This window comes from Columba livia, chromosome 3, assembly GCF_036013475.1.
Source record: "Columba livia isolate bColLiv1 breed racing homer chromosome 3, bColLiv1.pat.W.v2, whole genome shotgun sequence".
NCBI lineage: Eukaryota > Metazoa > Chordata > Aves > Columbiformes > Columbidae > Columba > Columba livia.
This window is the reverse complement of record NC_088604.1, coordinates 102028658-102045299: the sequence shown is the minus strand read 5'-3', so window position 1 is coordinate 102045299 and position 16642 is coordinate 102028658. Positions and strand designations below refer to the sequence as shown.

The window sequence follows — 16642 nt, the reverse complement described above, 5'->3', positions numbered from 1 at the left end:
TCAATGCTTGTAAAACACTATCAAAAATAAGATTCCTAGATTTTTTTTAACCACACAGCTGCAAACTGGTACGCTAAGTAGAAGATAAAAGGCTTTTGCAGTTCTGTACTGGCTTTTAGTGGGATTTGGGAGCTGAACTTAAACCTTTTCTTCAGCTACAGGTTAGGAAGCTGTATAATTCTGAGCAACCTGATCTGGTTGAAGACGTCCCTGCTCATTGTAGGGGGGTTGGACTAGCTGACCTTCGAAGGTCCCTTGCAACCCAAACTATTCTATGATAATTTGAGTTGTTTTTTATATTAAGAAGATGGGAGAACTTAACAATTACGCACATAGAACAGGGTTTTATGTAGCCCCTGAACTAACAGCAAGTGCTATGGATTTTTCAGGCATAGAACTGGTGTGGTTTGTTTGCAGCTGGAGCTGGTGTGCTCTGGGCCAAGAGATGTGTAGCAGCATAAGATGACTTATTTATTTAGGAAATGATCTGTTGGCTTTGTTTTGTTTTAACAAACGAGTAATTTGAAGTAAATTAAGGATCAAATATCTTTTGCTGTTCTCACTTGATTGTAGAGGCACATCTTCCTCTTACGTTGATGGGTTTTAATACCCAACATCTTGATTAGCACATTTTGTAGTGATTTGTTAGCTAATATCTGGTTAATCAAACCAAGTAAATGTTTTTTGGTGTCTTAGACTACCAACCCTTTTGGTCAAGGGGTTTCTAAAGGAACAAAATCTCTAATAAACAGTTAATGGGAAAGTAGTTTTGAATGGTTTTATCTTCAGTATTTGAGTACCAAAAAAACCCCCGAAACTAACAACCTCCCCACCACCAAAAAAAAATCCCAAAACCCCCATCTGGAAAAACAAAACAAAAAAAAACAACAATCAGAAAAAAACAAAACCCAACAAAACAACCTGGCTTTGAAACAGTCTCAAGGAGATGGATGCCTAAATAATATTAGGCCAAATAACTCAAATGGTTCATTTTCATATTTGGCAAGCATGCTTCTCACGTTTCCTGGAGGAGTTGATAATGTATTTTGCATCACTTGTTTTTTTTAAATCAGGTTTTCAAGGCTTTAGGTATTTAGTTATTCTACCCAGGTATATAAACTACAAGGAAACATCTGTCCAACTCTGCCTGGGAAAGTGATGGGAGATCACTGTTTATTTTAAACAGTATTCTTTTTCCACATGCACTTCATGTGTCTGAGAACCCTTCATTTCTCCCTTTATCTCCCTTCTTGGTGTGTAATGACACTGCTTCCGTAACTTTTTCTTTGTTTCATGCCATGAGTTTCTTATTTTTTTTTTTCTAAGATGCAGCTACATCTCCAGACTGTCTTAACCCATGCTTCTGTTTTCATTTTCATTCGTTCATTTCAAATTTCTTATGCAGACTCAGCAGCATTAAATAATGTCTTGAGTGAACTAGGTTTGTGTGTGGAATGTATTATTTGACTGTTACTAAGCGTGGCAGAACCTCTAGAACACAAAGGTAAGCATAGTACGTGCATCACCTTGTCTGGCACGCATCTTCTTAGATAGAGCTTTCCCTTCACTTGTTTCTTACAGAAACGTTGTGTTTCCGCCCACCCCCCGTACTTTCTGAAAACTGTTGACAGGTTTTTGGCTTTTCAGCCAAGGAGCTCAGCTACATCAGACTTAAGTTGATACCGAAGTAGTTGTTTCTTCTACATAACAAAAATCTGTGAAGCTGTAAGGGATGGAAGTGCTGAGATTGCTTCTGGTGATGAGTGGGAAGGAGATGGACTAAATTTGGGGGTGTTTTCCTGAAATACCATTGACTGCTGTTTTAGAGCAAAACATGGTATAGCTATTTTGCTGTATTTGAAGTATGAGAGCAGTGTGAGAGAGAACAGCCACAGAGTCCTGTCATTAGAAGAGGAAGTTCCTATCCATCTTGCTCCTCAGGAGTCTTATATGTGATGGAGAAGTGACAAGCTGCTTTAATGCTGATGTAAAAAGAAATACATCAGTTGCAGGCAAGCTCCAGAATGTGAGATGATGTGAAACATGAGTTGGTTTCCTTGCAGATCAGCGTAGCTACAGACACAGCAGTGTCTAATGCAGACCAGGATTAATTATTAGAATCGAAGAGGGGCCTTGAGGAGGTCCATTTGTTTGCCTGTCTATTTCTGTGCTTTGAAGATTATTCTTTGCCCACTTCCTTTTGAGGAAGTTAGTTTTTCTAGCCAGCAGAACCTTCAAAACTGCATGCTGGCTGAGAGTCACCAAATCCCTTGCAGCTGATCCCAGGAAACAGTCCTTTGTGTCACTCTGTTCCTCTGTTGACCATGTTCTTTCTCTTTAGAATCAAGAGGTGCTCTGCTGATTAATACTAAAACAAAAGAAAGAGAAGGGACAATTTGAGAAATGAAGCTAGATTTTCAAATGACTCACTCATTTTGAAGAGAAGTAGGAGATATAAACATCCCCTGTGCAGAAAAAGAAAAAGGGGAGGGTGGGGGGCAGTGAGGGAGGAAAATCCACTTGCCCCTTTCCAAGACACTTCGCAATTATTGTCAACAATATTATTGTCAACAGTTGAAAAAGCTCAGTTCTACTTTCTGTATATGCATGTTGTTAAGAGTTGGTGCTGATATTGTATTGAAGCATGTTTCTGGATTTAGGAAGCCAGTGTGTGGTTTTACCATTATCTATCTGTCCTGTTTATTCTGATAAGCTGTTTGGAAGTTGACTTCCTCTGACAAGGCAGCAGTAGAACAATTGTAGTATAAAGGTGATACAAAATACCCTTAGTGAGCAAAGTATGTTTCATTCAGGGAATCTGGCAGAAAAGATGCAACAGCTTGCTGTAGGGAACACTTTGGAAGTTAGAACACCTCTCAAGGAAGCTTTTAAAAATACCTTTCGTAAAACTTTTTTTCTTGAGCAGCATACACAAGATACATTAATGTTTATAAAAACATTGGCACTTGAAGGTTTTGGTTCTCTGTTTAACCATGATAGGCTTCCAGCATGTCTTTACTTTTAAGAAGGTGACTTAATAATGTAAAACATGGATAACAACTTTTGTATTCCAGTAGATGTAGAGAGACTTGACACTACAGAAATCTTATATACTAAAGCAAGTGTAACTCTGTACACAATGATATCTTGAGAGTTCCACATTCAGAATCACAGAAGATTAAAACAAAAATACCTACAAGTGTTCTTGTTTTGCACATTGAAATTTGGACACTTTTAATGGTCCTACTCTGCAAACTAGCAACTGCTCTTCCACCTATTCATGCATCTTGTAAAATGCAGGTGCCACATTGCATAAAGCAAACTTGACATGCTGTACTTGGATACACTGTGTGTGTGAAATCTAGTAGGAGTTCATTTGCGTTGTCTCAACAGAATCTCTCGTTTCAGGATACTCACCAGCTAAAACTACTTAAGACGTTAGAAGGTCATGCATATGGCGTCTCTTATATTGCGTGGAGTCCAGATGACAACTATCTTGTTGCCTGTGGCCCAGATGATTGTTCTGAGCTTTGGCTCTGGAATGTACAAGTAAGTGGTGACTAAGAGTCAAAAAAAACCCAAAAAACTTTGTGGTCAGCTGCCTACCTTTGTTTTAATATCTAAATATGTTAAGCATGAAAGAAGCCATTTCTACAGACTTGTGCAAAGATGGGAGTGTAAAGAAGAGATGCTGATCTCTGCGCCTCCCTTCAGTTTTGAGAAAATTACTGTGGCAGCCTACAAATTCTGTACTTGGTTTGTACAGAACTGAAATGAGAGTTCAAGTCTAAGTGAAGCAATTCTGGTGTTATGATAATTTCTGAGAAGGGATGGCATAAATCCATAAGACCTTAGAGAGCTAGTGAAGAGAAGAACAGTAAATTAATCAAGAGAAAGAGGGCAGAATTATCATCTAAGGGGAACAATTGCTTATTCAAGATTTTTAACAAGTATCAAAAGTAAAAGATGAAAGTTATTTTGACTTTGTGTAACCCTCTTGGTGATTTCAGAATTTCATCTTTCAGTCAGACACTAGGGCATTCTGCTATTTTCTCCATTAATTTGAAAATCCTTTTCTACTGTTGATTTTTATGGGCACTTGCGTTGATATAAAAGCTTCCCCTGCTTCAGTTGCAGGCTGTATAGTCTTTGTTGCTGCCTTGGACTCTTAAGTAATTTAGTTTCCTAAAACAAAAAGTTTCTTTTTTTTCACCCATGGAATACTTTTCTCCTCTTTAATTGACTAAATTGGCTTGGTGAAGAGCACTAGAGCTGGAGCAAGGGAATGGAGAGAAGCCCTTACTATTTTGACAATGGTAAGCCACTCATTGGCAGTCTGTCCTGTGAAACAGAAGTGGTATAAGCCAGGGATGAAAGCTAAATTTTTGGTGTGGAGAACTCCCAGCTCAGGGAGGAAAATGTTCTAAATACTTTGATACTCTCAACTTTTTAGTGAAATGTATTTTGTCCTTTCTGTTTTGTTGTTGTGTTGTGTGTGTGTTTTGTTTTTAGTCTCCTCCTGTCTCCTTGCATTTCCATGTTTGGGTTTTTTTTTGTTTTGTATGGCTTCTCTCTCAAGTGCTCTTCCAACTTGTTTGAATTCCTCTCTTTACTCATAATCTTCCAGTTGTCTGACACACTGAGTAGTCCATCTGTCCTGATTTGATGGACAAAATAAATTGTCTTAAATCAAGTCCAGGGTCACTGGAGATGCTGAAGTAGTTCTGCCTTTTTATCGCATTATTCTTAGGTTTGTGTTGTTTTTTGATAAATGTGTTGAAATATATGCACTTCCAAACATGATGTGTGTCATTAAAGTTATGGATACGTTTTTGGGAAAGGGTTCTGCTATGAGACCTTGTTGCCTTTGTTTATTTTCAAGACTGGGGAGCTGAGGACAAAGATGAGCCAGTCTCATGAAGACAGTTTAACAAGCGTGGCCTGGAATCCCGATGGGAAGCGTTTTGTAACGGGAGGTCAGCGTGGACAGTTCTATCAGTGTGTAAGTTCTCTGCATCCATCCCATTGAAAACCAAGAAATGAAAGTTTTGTCATAGTCAAACCTGAGGTTTTTGTGTTTTTTTTCATGTGTGTGTACAGTACAACTTCAAATCCTTTGTAATTCAAAGAAGCAACACGTTAATGTTAGTATTTTAGCAACACTTTTGTATGTGGCAGTTTGAAGGGTTCAGGCATCTTTTATCTGCCCAAAGGAGGATTTGTGGGCTGAGAATTTTTTTCTTACCTGCTCTATAAAATACACTGTTCAAAAGTAGCGCCTTTGTCCACAAATGTTGTTTATTCCACAGAATTTGGACTTGACTATATCTGTCTTAGTTTTTGCATGCTGTCTTTGCTTTGCGTAAACAGAAATTTGAAACCCTCGTTACTTGACTAGTGTTTATTTTGGGTGGTGGTCCACAGTCTCACTGTACCTGTGATTATTTGTCATCTGAATTGGTGCCCAGAATAATAGTGCAGTATGCCCAGAATAATAGTGCAGTATGCAAGTCTCAGTCACTGCAAAGGTGACATGACATAAATTGCATGTGTCATGCACAAGGAAATAAGTAACGAGAGGGATTCTCAGCTTTACAGGACAGATACCTACAAAAGCCTCAGTTAAGACAACCAAGTCCTAATTCGCTAAGTCATCTCTTTCACAGGGTAAGATTGCTTTCTGTAGCAGTTGTCTGAACAGAAGGTTAAAAAGATATTTATCACAACTCCTCAGAAATCTGAGACTAATGATTCTTTTTCTTTTCTTTTTCTTGGTCAGGATTTAGATGGTAATCTTCTTGACTCCTGGGAAGGGGTGAGAGTACAATGCCTTTGGTGCTTGAGTGATGGGAAAACTGTTCTAGCATCGGACACACACCAGCGAATTCGGGGTTATAACTTTGAGGATCTTACAGACAGGAACATGTAACTACCTCTTTCTTCGGTTTTGAATTCTTGGTTCTTAGAGTCAGAAGAAGATTGAGGAAGGGTTTTTGGGGCACGGTGGAAAACAAGTTATTAAAATGCTTTCAGTATTAAAGGAAGAGGAGAACAACATGGGAAAAGAATGAGTGAGTTCCAGTTGCAGCAAGAATTATTAGGTCAAGTAATAGAAATAACTTCTTAAGCACTGGGCTAGGTTTCTTGTGGATGTTTTGACATTTCTGTCATCAAGAGGTGTTGTCTTCTCAATTCCTGGCATATTTTGCTGGATTTTTTTTAGGAGCTGCATTTTGAGATCTGAAGTCCCTTTTGGCCTTGGGATTTGTCATAACTATAAGCAAACTATTGCAGACCTGGCCTGTACTGACATAGAGACATACCTAAATTCAAGTTCAGAGCTGTCTTTCCCAGATAATTACAGAGACAGGACATACCTTTTGTTTCTGTGTTGCATCATTGTTTGGTTAAGTGTACTCTTAACACTGATGTGTCTTATCTTTTCAGAGTACAAGAAGATCACCCTATTATGTCGTTTACTATTTCAAAAAATGGCCGTTTAGCTTTGTTAAATGTAGCAACTCAGGTGAGTTGGTGATGATAAATGGAAATACAAATAAATCTGCTTGCAACTGCTACCTGTTGTTAATATTTTGATTTGGAAAGTTTATTAACCAGTTGTATATCATGTAATATTAATGCCTTAATATTCATAAATACAGCATGGCATTCTCTGACAAGAAGGCAGTATTCTCCTTGAGACTTTTCTTTTGACTGATCTACTGTCAAGAGTTTCATACTACGAAATATGTACTATTGCATATTATCTGGCTATTGCGTTGAGAAGCCAGGTATACCAAGAATTGTGGAAGGTTGACATGTTTGGGCTTGTGAGAATTAGATTTCATTTTAGTTAGTTATACTTCTAGAACCTTGAGTAAGAGCTTTCAGAATGGAAAGGACCATAGACTGGAAGAAGTTTGATCTAACAATTTAGTATATCTTTACTCTCTTGATCTAGTAACAGTACTGAAGTTGGCAGAAGTTATATACTTTCATAATACTTAAATTTTTTATTTTTTTTTAGTGTGTCAAAAGAATGCAATGAATAATGTTAATGATAAAATAACATTCTTTACACTTATTCCCAGGGAGTTCACTTATGGGATTTACAAGACAGAGTTTTAGTGAGAAAGTATCAAGGTGTTACACAAGGATTTTACACAATTCACTCGTGTTTTGGAGGTCATAATGAAGACTTCATTGCGAGTGGCAGCGAAGGTAACATCATTCTCTTTTGTGCAGAAAGCTGGAACACTGTATCCTTCCTTTACCTTATTTTTATAATGTTGTTGTTAGCATTTATCATCTATAAAAGCAAGCAACTGGTTCATTAAGTTTAAGGAGCACTGACATCGTAGCATACTTGGAGAAATAACTGTGTGCTAGCCAAAATAATCTTTGGAGAGGATGGTAGTAGTAGAATGCATTAATGAATCTTTTGGGTTGCTCCTCTAAAGCAAAAGCATCTTCATATGTTTACTTAGAAGTGGATGGGGTGTTTTTGAGGCTTTTTTGCTTTGAGGTATGATATTTAGGCTTATGGTTTGAATTAAAAATACTCCTGGGGAGTAACAGCTTCATTTGCATGTTGAAGAGATAGGTGTGGTAAGGTTATTTTAATTTCAATAGAGTCATCAGCTTAATTATGGAAGGAGTAGTCTCAAATTAAGCAGTTGTTGACATAGTCTGGTAGGGTTTCTTGGTGTTCAAAGGCTTTGTGGTATGTTTTTACTCAACTGTTTGTGGCAAGAATAGAAATTAGTTAATGGTTTACATGTTGAATTGGTTCTGTTCTGTCACTGACGTTGTACCATTGCCTCCCAGGGAGGTCACTTAAGATTCAAGCCTTCTCAGGGCTAAGAATTACACTTGAAATATGTAAGCATTCACTGTTAGTACTACGTAACTTAGAGCTGTTAGAAAATAAGGTTGGCCAGGACATTACTACTATCCTTTTCTGGCAAACACCAAATACGTGTAAAGAGAAGCCAAATTTCACCCTCTGACAATACTCAGTGGAATATAACGACTGAAGGGCAGCACCTCCAATGCAGTCTGATCCTCTTCATTGTTGAGCAAGGTTCTTGGTTTGGGACCTGAGTACCCAGAAGTTCAGGATTTGTGTTGAGCATGGGTAGGTGACGTGCATGGGGAGGTGTAGATACTACACTGAACTGGTTCTTTTTTTCCCCTGTTTATTTAGTCTTTATTATCCCCATTGTCTAAAAACTACAGAGTACTACTTGAAACTGAGGTTGTCCTGTTTAGATTTGGACTGTCTAAAATTGTTGCCTCTTTGCACTGAATTGTTGCAGATCTAGCTACTGTGGAAGTCTATTATCTTAACAAAACAAGCAAAAAAACCCCAAAATAACAGATCTCATCGTCATAGTACTTTTTTAAAAAAAAAAAAAGTAACAGGTTGATTACATTGTCATAACCTCTTAGACTTAAGGTATGTTGCCAGTGAGACAGGCTTTTTTCTAACACTTGAATCAATAGGAAGAAAACTGTTTCTGAGAAGGAAATTGAATGCTGCCTTAATCTAGTGAACTTCTTTTTTTCCAAAATAAAATGCAGGAATTTAGACAAGCACCAAAACACGGGTTTACGTTTAGGCTTTGATTCTCCTGGGCAGCAGAGGCTTGCGTGTCCAGTGTTTAAGCAGAGAGTGAATCATGTTGTTTGTTGAATAGCATGGATATGTAGTCTCTTGAAATTGTAAGTGGAATGTAAACACAACCAGAACATTTGCAGCAATACAAGCATGTGTAAAGGTGTTGTACTCAAATGAGTTGATTCAGCAGAAGACAATTGAGTTACCCTGTGGTTCTGTGAAGCTATTCTAGCAGGTAGGTCAGAGAGCAAATTTGTTTTGTAAGGGGTTGGGAGGAGGAATAGAGGAAAATCGGTTTGTTTGCCAAGCCTTCAGAATGACATCCAAGTTAAAACCTTTCAAATAGATGGAAATACTTTCATGAGATATGTTAGACCTAAATACTAGGCTTCTCTGTAATACTAGTAATACATACTTGTTTGGTTTGTATAGCTCTGTTTGGAATATTGCAAAGACATTCCTATCGAGGTCAGCCCACTAAAGGCTGCTAGTATGCAGTTGGGAGAAAAAGCTAAACCTTTAGTCATTTATTCTTAAATATAGTTATGAAGCAGTAACAAATCTTTAAAAATTGCACTGGAGTGTCTGACCAGTTCACTAGTCTATTTCTAGCACATTGCTAGAAGTAATTAAAAGTTTCCTATCACAAAAGAAGATCTGTTCATTGCATCTACCTTAATATGTACAAATCTGTGTCTTTACCACACAGGAATTAATTGTTGTCAAAGACAAGAATAGCTCACAATTTGAGACATTAAGCTTTGTTGCTCTCCCTCATTTGCTCTGTTTGCACTTTCACTGGAATGTTTTAGGTCTTTAGTATCAGGATGTATTTCATGAACTATAGAATTGTGATCTTACCTTATACTCATCAACAGGTGATCGTTGTAAATATTCTGCCTTAGCAATTCTGACTTTATAATGCGTGTACTAATCTGTAAATACGATTGTTTAAAGAAAAACATAATCTGCAAGACTTTTTGAATAAGATTACAATCCCATATCTTTAATTTGGCTTTTGTCTTTAGCCATTTATATTTGCATTGCAGTAAAATGTTTTTCTTCAAACGCTAGGGGTAATAGGCTTGCAAGTCTTAAATGGGAATGTGCCTCTCAGTGGAAGAACTTTACCTGTATTCTTTTGATCACTTTTAGAATAAAAATTGTTAGTGCTGTTGCACATTGAACAGGTGTGGATTTTAGACATGAGTTTTACAGCATAATGGGTTTTTAGTTGCTGAGAGCTTGTATGGAAGTGCTATTTGATATGACAAATTGGCCTGTGCAGAACAATGTTTCTGATTGTGTTTTTTTCGAATGCATATTTTATTTAGATCACAAAGTATATATTTGGCACAAGCGTAGCGAGCTGCCAATTGCGGAGCTGACAGGGCACACACGTACTGTTAACTGTGTGAGCTGGAACCCGCAGATTCCATCCATGATGGCCAGCGCCTCTGATGATGGCACTGTTAGAATATGGGGACCAGCGCCTTTCGTAGACAACCAGGATATTGAAGGTAAAAAACTCTTGTGTTGTATGTGTGTTCTCTAATCACTGAAAGCTGACATCAAAGGCAGCTGCTTCAGTTGATTTTCCTTACCATAAATAAGATAGAATAATGCTTTTAACTCTTGGGTTAGAATCATTACTTTTACTAAAAAAAGTATTGTTATGTTTTTTTTGTTTGATTGTTTTGTTTTTGTTTTGTTTGTTTGTTTTTTAATGTATGGGTGTTGATTTTTATCTGAGTTATTTGTGGAATAAAAAGGAAACAACTGATATTTCCAGAACAATATTCAAGTTTCTGACGTGGCCCTGTGGAAAACTATGGTGTCAGTAAAACATCAGGATTATTTTCACTTATTTATGTAGACATCTTAAAAATCCTGCATCCAGTGCTTAAGGTTTAATAATATACAGTGTTATTAAAATTTAAATTATGCATTCTGATGACACTGCAAGTTGAATAATGGTATTACAATGCTTACAAAAGGAATCTCCAGCATCTGGAGAGAGTGGAGTTTCCAACTGTGAAATCTGTACAAAACTTTTTTCCCTAACCATCAGCAACTATCTGTGTCCAGGAGAGCCACTTGTTTAATGATGCAACTTTTTTCACTGCCAAAAAGCCCACTTGTTACCAGCCCTTCTTACCTCCCCCCCAAACTGGTAACGAGATGAACACTGGTGGGTTATTCTGCAGTTTATAGGCTTCTGTCATTAATTTACAGTAAACATTAAAACGAATTGCAGTATATCACATTGCCACAGGACCTCGTGGGTACCAGGCATGAACATGAGTTCAAAGGGAACCTGGACAAAGTAATCAGATAAATCCATTGGGTGCTACTGGATAAGTAAATGCCTCTAGTTCAGAATGGCCCTTAGGTGAAAATGGCTGGAAGTTGGAAGGACATTAAGAGGAAGAATGACCTCCTCTCCCTGCTCCTGGGCTTTCTGACACATCTGCTGCTGGTATTGGAGTAGGTGGACCAGCCTGGTCAGTCTCCTGGTTTTGTAACACCTTGAACACACCCATAAGGACTCAGAGCCTGTCCTCCAGTAGGTTTTACTCGCCATTGTGTTTTTCTCCCATTAGCTGCTTGCTCATTCTTTCTTAGTTCCTCCAGAAAATGAGCTAGTAAATGCCATCATCAAAACAATAGGAAATTGATTTCTGACAGCAGTACTTCCACACGAGCTGTAGGTGCACAGAATAATATCTAGCAGTTTAAGAATCTTCAATGGATAACAAACAGCTTTGTAATTAGCACACTTCCCTGAAACTTGACTGCAAATGTATGTTACTTCTTTTTGGAAATTTGTGTATCGGCACCCAACATGCTAAATCATCTCTAAATTAATAGGAATAATAACATCTAAAATAAGTAATTCTTTGTATGGGATTTAGTTACATAATAAAAATAAGATCCATTAACAAATGCATGTTCAGTGAAACTTCTGTAAATACACTCTATTCGTGACCTTATGATAGAAATATGAAGTATTGATAAGATCTTCAAGGTGTGATTTCTTTCTCTTATGTTTTTGTTTTTGCTCAGAGGAATGCAGTAGCATGGATAGTTGATGGCGAATTTGGAGCAGACGACTTCAGTTTAACTTAATTAGTCGTATTTTAAATGGCTTGGGATTTGGTGCAAACAAACATGATTGATAGCTGGACAGACATGCTCGTCATGAAAAAGAACCATTTCTGAAGCCCGGTTGGGGCCAAACATTTACCACCTTGCTTCATAGTAACCAGTCGAGATGAAGCACGTCGTTAGAACGTTGTTGGACACCGTGTTGAAATTACCCCCCCCATCGGTTGTGAAGAACTGTGCTACATTCAGGCTAACCATTGAACTCAGTATATATATTTTTCCCCCCTGCCTTTTTGTCTGGCAGGCTACTGTTCTTGTTGCTCTTCTGTGTAATGAAGTTTAAATGCTTGTTTGGAACACTTTATTTAACAGTTTAGAAGGCTTGATAGAAAGAGTGCTTTAGTCTGAAGAGTATACATTGGATAGGAAAGTATTTCCTTCTCTTGTTTCTCAAGTCTCTCTCCGCCTTACTTAGCTTGAGATCTTTGCAGCTTGGTTCATGGATTCTAGCCTTGCCCGTTGCGCAGTATATATAAATTGAGATGATAAACCAATGAACTATGTCAAAAGCACTCTCAGTATCACATTTGACAAAAAGTTTTGTACTTTTCACATAGCTCGTTGCCCTGCAAAGGGGTTAACAGCACAATTTTTTAAAAATAAATTATTTATAGGATTAAAATGACTTCATTTGTATACATTTGGAATTAAAACGAATCAAGAAGTGTCGTGAAACACGGTATCACTGATGCTTTTCTGGAGTGTCTTGAGACTCAATCAAAAGCAGTGGCTGGAAGGAGCTTTACGTAGGCAGTGAAGCTTGTTTTACAAGGAGAAACTTGCTGTCCATCTTTACAGGTATTTAGAAAAAAAGCATTGAGTGCACCACCAGACTAAGAGTTTCAACACGACAAGGCCTTTTTAGTTTTTCTTTTTAATTGCATAAATATATGCAGCAATGCTGGTAAAAGGTAGACTACCCCTCGAGGAAAGAACGTGTTGAATCCTTTCTTCACAAAGTCAACATTTTGTAAAAGTAATTGACATACGGATCATAATTAAACACTTGCATTACAATGAAAATTTTTCTTTGTTTGTTAAACAAAGGTGTATAGATTTTCTTCTTGAGAATATACTTTTATCTTTGCAGATTTAAATGCCTCTCCCAGACTTTGTTGCAAGCTGGTGCCGTGAACATCGTGACACATCTAGGAATAGTTCCACTAACATCCCATGTTAAGAAAAGGGAAAGACTTAAAATATTTTTTCTTTTTGACATAAATGGCCTGGCATCTCTGCGCTTCTGTACCACACACAAATACATTATGGGATGGCATTGGATTCCCTTTTGCCACCTTGGTAGAAAGGTAGTGTTGGTACTGCTGTGAAGTAAAGAGGGAGCAGGGAAAGACATGCTGCTGAGAATGACGTGAACGGAAGAGTGGACTTCATCCTTTAATGTGATAATAATCTAGTGTCCTTATTAGTCATGTGTGGAAGAAGGATGGGGGAAGGTTTGCTGGAGTTCCTGGGAAGAAATGTGGAGCCACTTTGAATGGGAATGTGGTGCTTAACATCAACAGTACCTTTTTTCTTCCCCAGAAAAACAAAGTGAAGCTTAGTAGGTTAGGTGGGGGCAGGGTTGTTTTGTGGTTTGTTTTTTTAAGGTTTCAGCCATCAGGTGGTAGGCGCTTTTTTTCCTTGTGTGTAAATTTAAAAATTATTCAAGATTCTGATTCTTTGAGACCAGCCCTGAATTTGACATACTCCTCTCTTAGTACCTCCAAAATGAAATAGGAACTTAATGTTCTTATTTTCAGTCAAGTACATTTGTCTTAAATTAAGGTGAATTTGAGAGCAATTTGTGTTCTGCAGTACTGGGAATACGTGTGTAAACTTCAGACTACTTGGTTCCTTCTTGAATTAGCAAGTTCTAGAGGAAGCTGTTTGTTTCTCTTCCTAGTTCAGACGGCATAAGTTTAGTCGGTCTTGTTCCTGCGGCATCATTGTTTCAGGGAACAGACACCTTCCTGAGGGCAAATTTAAGTAAGCTTAAACCTTTGAGGTTTAAATAAAGTTGAATACCTAAATTGTAAACAGTGTTTTATATGTCCAAAACATGGTATAATTCATAAGCAATGCTAGTATATGAATCTTTAGAACTTACCCTAGTTAGTATCATCTTACTCTGGAACTTATGTTTTCAAACAAAACGCTGTTTAGGGAGAGTAAAAAGAATAATCTTGGGTTTGATTGATATCTCTTAACAAGGTATTGTACCATGGTCTGGCACTACTTGCTTACCTCATACTCCCAGGACTAAAGTGGGATTTTTAGGTAGGGGGTGAAGTCTGAATCAAATCTCGAGTTTAGATGTCAAGTCTCATATACACTTCAACAGACTCCTCGCCTGGTACAAGCTGTGTGTGGGTATGTGTGGGCTGATGCCTACTGTCCACTGCAATGCATTAGCGCTAGAAAGTGAAACTTGGTACCTTTGCCAAAATACTGCCCCTCCATTCTGGGGTTTCTCCTCTGGACTTGGTTTGTACCTCTAGAACGCACTTTGGGTATTTAGAAGCAGAGTGAGGGGAGAACCAGAGGTGGTTCTGCTACCTCCGCGTGAGTTTCCTGGTATAACTATGCAATGTACAGGAAGGCTCAATGTAGACGGCGCCGCTTCCAGAGCGGCTCAGGAGCAGCGTGTTGCGCAGCTGGCTGCTTCTCATGGGAGGTGAAAGGTCAGAGTCATCTGTATTTCGCCACACTACTTTGCCCCACGGTGAACCATTCTAGATGTAGCGGTAATGACTGCCATTCCAACCTGTAGATTAAAGAGGAACCTTAAACTATTTCTAACATGTTGCATATTTATGATATGTGAATTGAAAAGTACCAATACTTTTTGTACACAGACTATAAAATGAGACCATGGGGGGGGGGAAACCAAATATGTTTATTTGCAACACGTTGATTTCCATGTGCTTAAAAATGTTCATAGGCTGGAGTCTAAGGCTGGAACAAGTACACACCTGCAATAAATTACTGTATTTCTAATCAACAGATCTATGGGTTTATAAAGCAAAACATTGTGTGTACTCCTTTTGTAACTTCCTCTGGTCAGCTGTTGGCTTAAAATATTCACAGGAGCCCCAGTTTATTGTCAAGGCAGATATTTAAAGAAATTATGCTGAAGCATTTTATTATCTGAATGCTTTTTAGCTGTTCAGGTAAGTAATATTCAAGGCACAATGGAGCACAAAAGGGAAAATGCCAGATCTGTCCTTGTTTGGGAGGGGAGGGGGAGCGGGGGGAAAGGACACCTTTGTTTTAAATTCCCTCTGTCTTTTCTGAAGTTCTCCAACTTTGAAGTTAACTTCTTTTTATGATTAGAGCAAAGATCCAAGCTAGAAATCTATCCCGATCTTGCCAGTTACTTCTCAACTTGGCTTCCAACAGGTAATGTGTAATAAAACTCGATACGTTGTTGGGAGTTTGTGTCTAGGTGTATGTGTGCACGCTGCTCAGTGATACTCCCACCCCAAATCAGGTCTGAAGGCTTCTGTAGCAGGAAACAAGAACTCCTACAGTGAGCCACAGTTTGAGGGGAGATGTTGTAGACCCAAATGGGCAGGGAGGTAGAGAAAGAGGAATGATCACAAAAAGCAGGATTTACTGACCAACAGACAAACTACTGTAACTCAAGGGGGAGGAGGAAAAAAATGCACTTTCAAGAGTTTGTCCATATTTGTAGCTACGAAATACACTTGTATCTAATTTTTTTTGAGACAACTATTAAGAAGAAGACCCAATCCCATAAATGGCTAATGTTCCTTTTGACCTCCTCCTGTCTCTTCCACATTGGCTTAAGTCCATTTTCAGCTGCCATACTTAATTATTTTTTTTAAACTGCTACTTTTAACTATGTTTAGAAAGAAAAGAAAAATCATTAACTCTGACACTTTTTTTAAACAGGGTGGACTTAATTGAAGTGTGCAGTGTTGAACTACTGCTGCAGTAGCTGCCTCTAGTTGTTGAAATAAACTGTAGACAAGTTTTTTGTGTATTAATCCAGATAATCTGGATTCAATAAAACGTCTGTGAGAGTGTTTCCTCCCACCTGGTGTGAATGTGTGTGTGCGTGTGGCCATGAACAGACAGAGAACCAAATGTTCTAGGTACTTGTCATGTTTTATTGCATACTTAAGTCGTGTGTATGTGAAGTGTCCTTTGACCGGAAGGTTTTGGTTAATATCAGTATATTTTTATAAATTTGAAATTCATTGTGCCCCATCATTTTTCTTAAAACATTTTTCATTGTTAGGGTATATGTGCTAGATTTGAATCTTTAACATTTTTAGGCACAGATGGAAAAAGTTATTGGCTCCTTGAAAACTTACGGGACAAAATGGATCCTCAAAGCATGTATGTACTTACAAACCAAGCTGTAGAGATCAAGAAAAAGAACTTTATTGTTGATCTCAAGATTTCTAAATTGTCAAGATTTATATGGAGTTGTGGTGGAACTAGTTAACACTTAGAGCTTTTGGTATGTAATGACTATTTGCTATGGACTGATATTAAATGTTTCAAAGGATTGCGTTCTTAAACTTTCTGGATTTTTGTTACTCTCCTCGGATTATATCAAGTAGTTAAAAATTTCTTTGCTATGTTACATTAAAAACATAAGAACTTTGGGTCTCGTATTTATTTTCACTTGTTTTACTAATTATTTACAGAACACCGTTTTAACTTTTTTATTTTATAAATGTGTAGTATTTTAAACATATCTTTAAAAACTGTTCAATTGGAACTACATTAACTTCTGATTTGTTTTTATTAGGATTTTTAAAAAAGAAAATACACTTTTTCCATGTTGGTGCACAGCACTTAACAGAAATGTTTGTATTCCCT

At 37.8% G+C, this 16642-nt stretch overlaps 1 protein-coding gene across 5 annotated transcripts in view; it reads left to right on the top strand.

Annotated features, from left to right (window-relative positions):
• WDR26 (WD repeat domain 26) overlaps positions 1-16425 on the top strand; it is a 33468-nt gene extending 17043 nt beyond the window's left edge. For 2 of the 5 annotated variants that reach the window (XM_065058570.1, XM_065058568.1), the window contains 7 exons: positions 3409-3549; positions 4883-5002; positions 5780-5925; positions 6448-6526; positions 7092-7221; positions 9955-10140; positions 11687-16425. In XM_065058570.1, coding sequence (XP_064914642.1) covers positions 3409-3549; positions 4883-5002; positions 5780-5925; positions 6448-6526; positions 7092-7221; positions 9955-10140; positions 11687-11712 — 828 coding nt within the window. In that variant the 3' untranslated portion in view covers positions 11713-16425. Of the gene's footprint in view, positions 1-3408; positions 3550-4262; positions 4538-4882; positions 5003-5779; positions 5926-6447; positions 6527-7091; positions 7222-9954; positions 10141-11686 lie in introns of those variants that run through there. The other 3 variants (XM_065058569.1, XM_065058567.1, XM_065058572.1) reach the window with 2 other exon arrangements.
• The last annotated feature ends 217 nt before the right edge of the window (positions 16426-16642 follow it).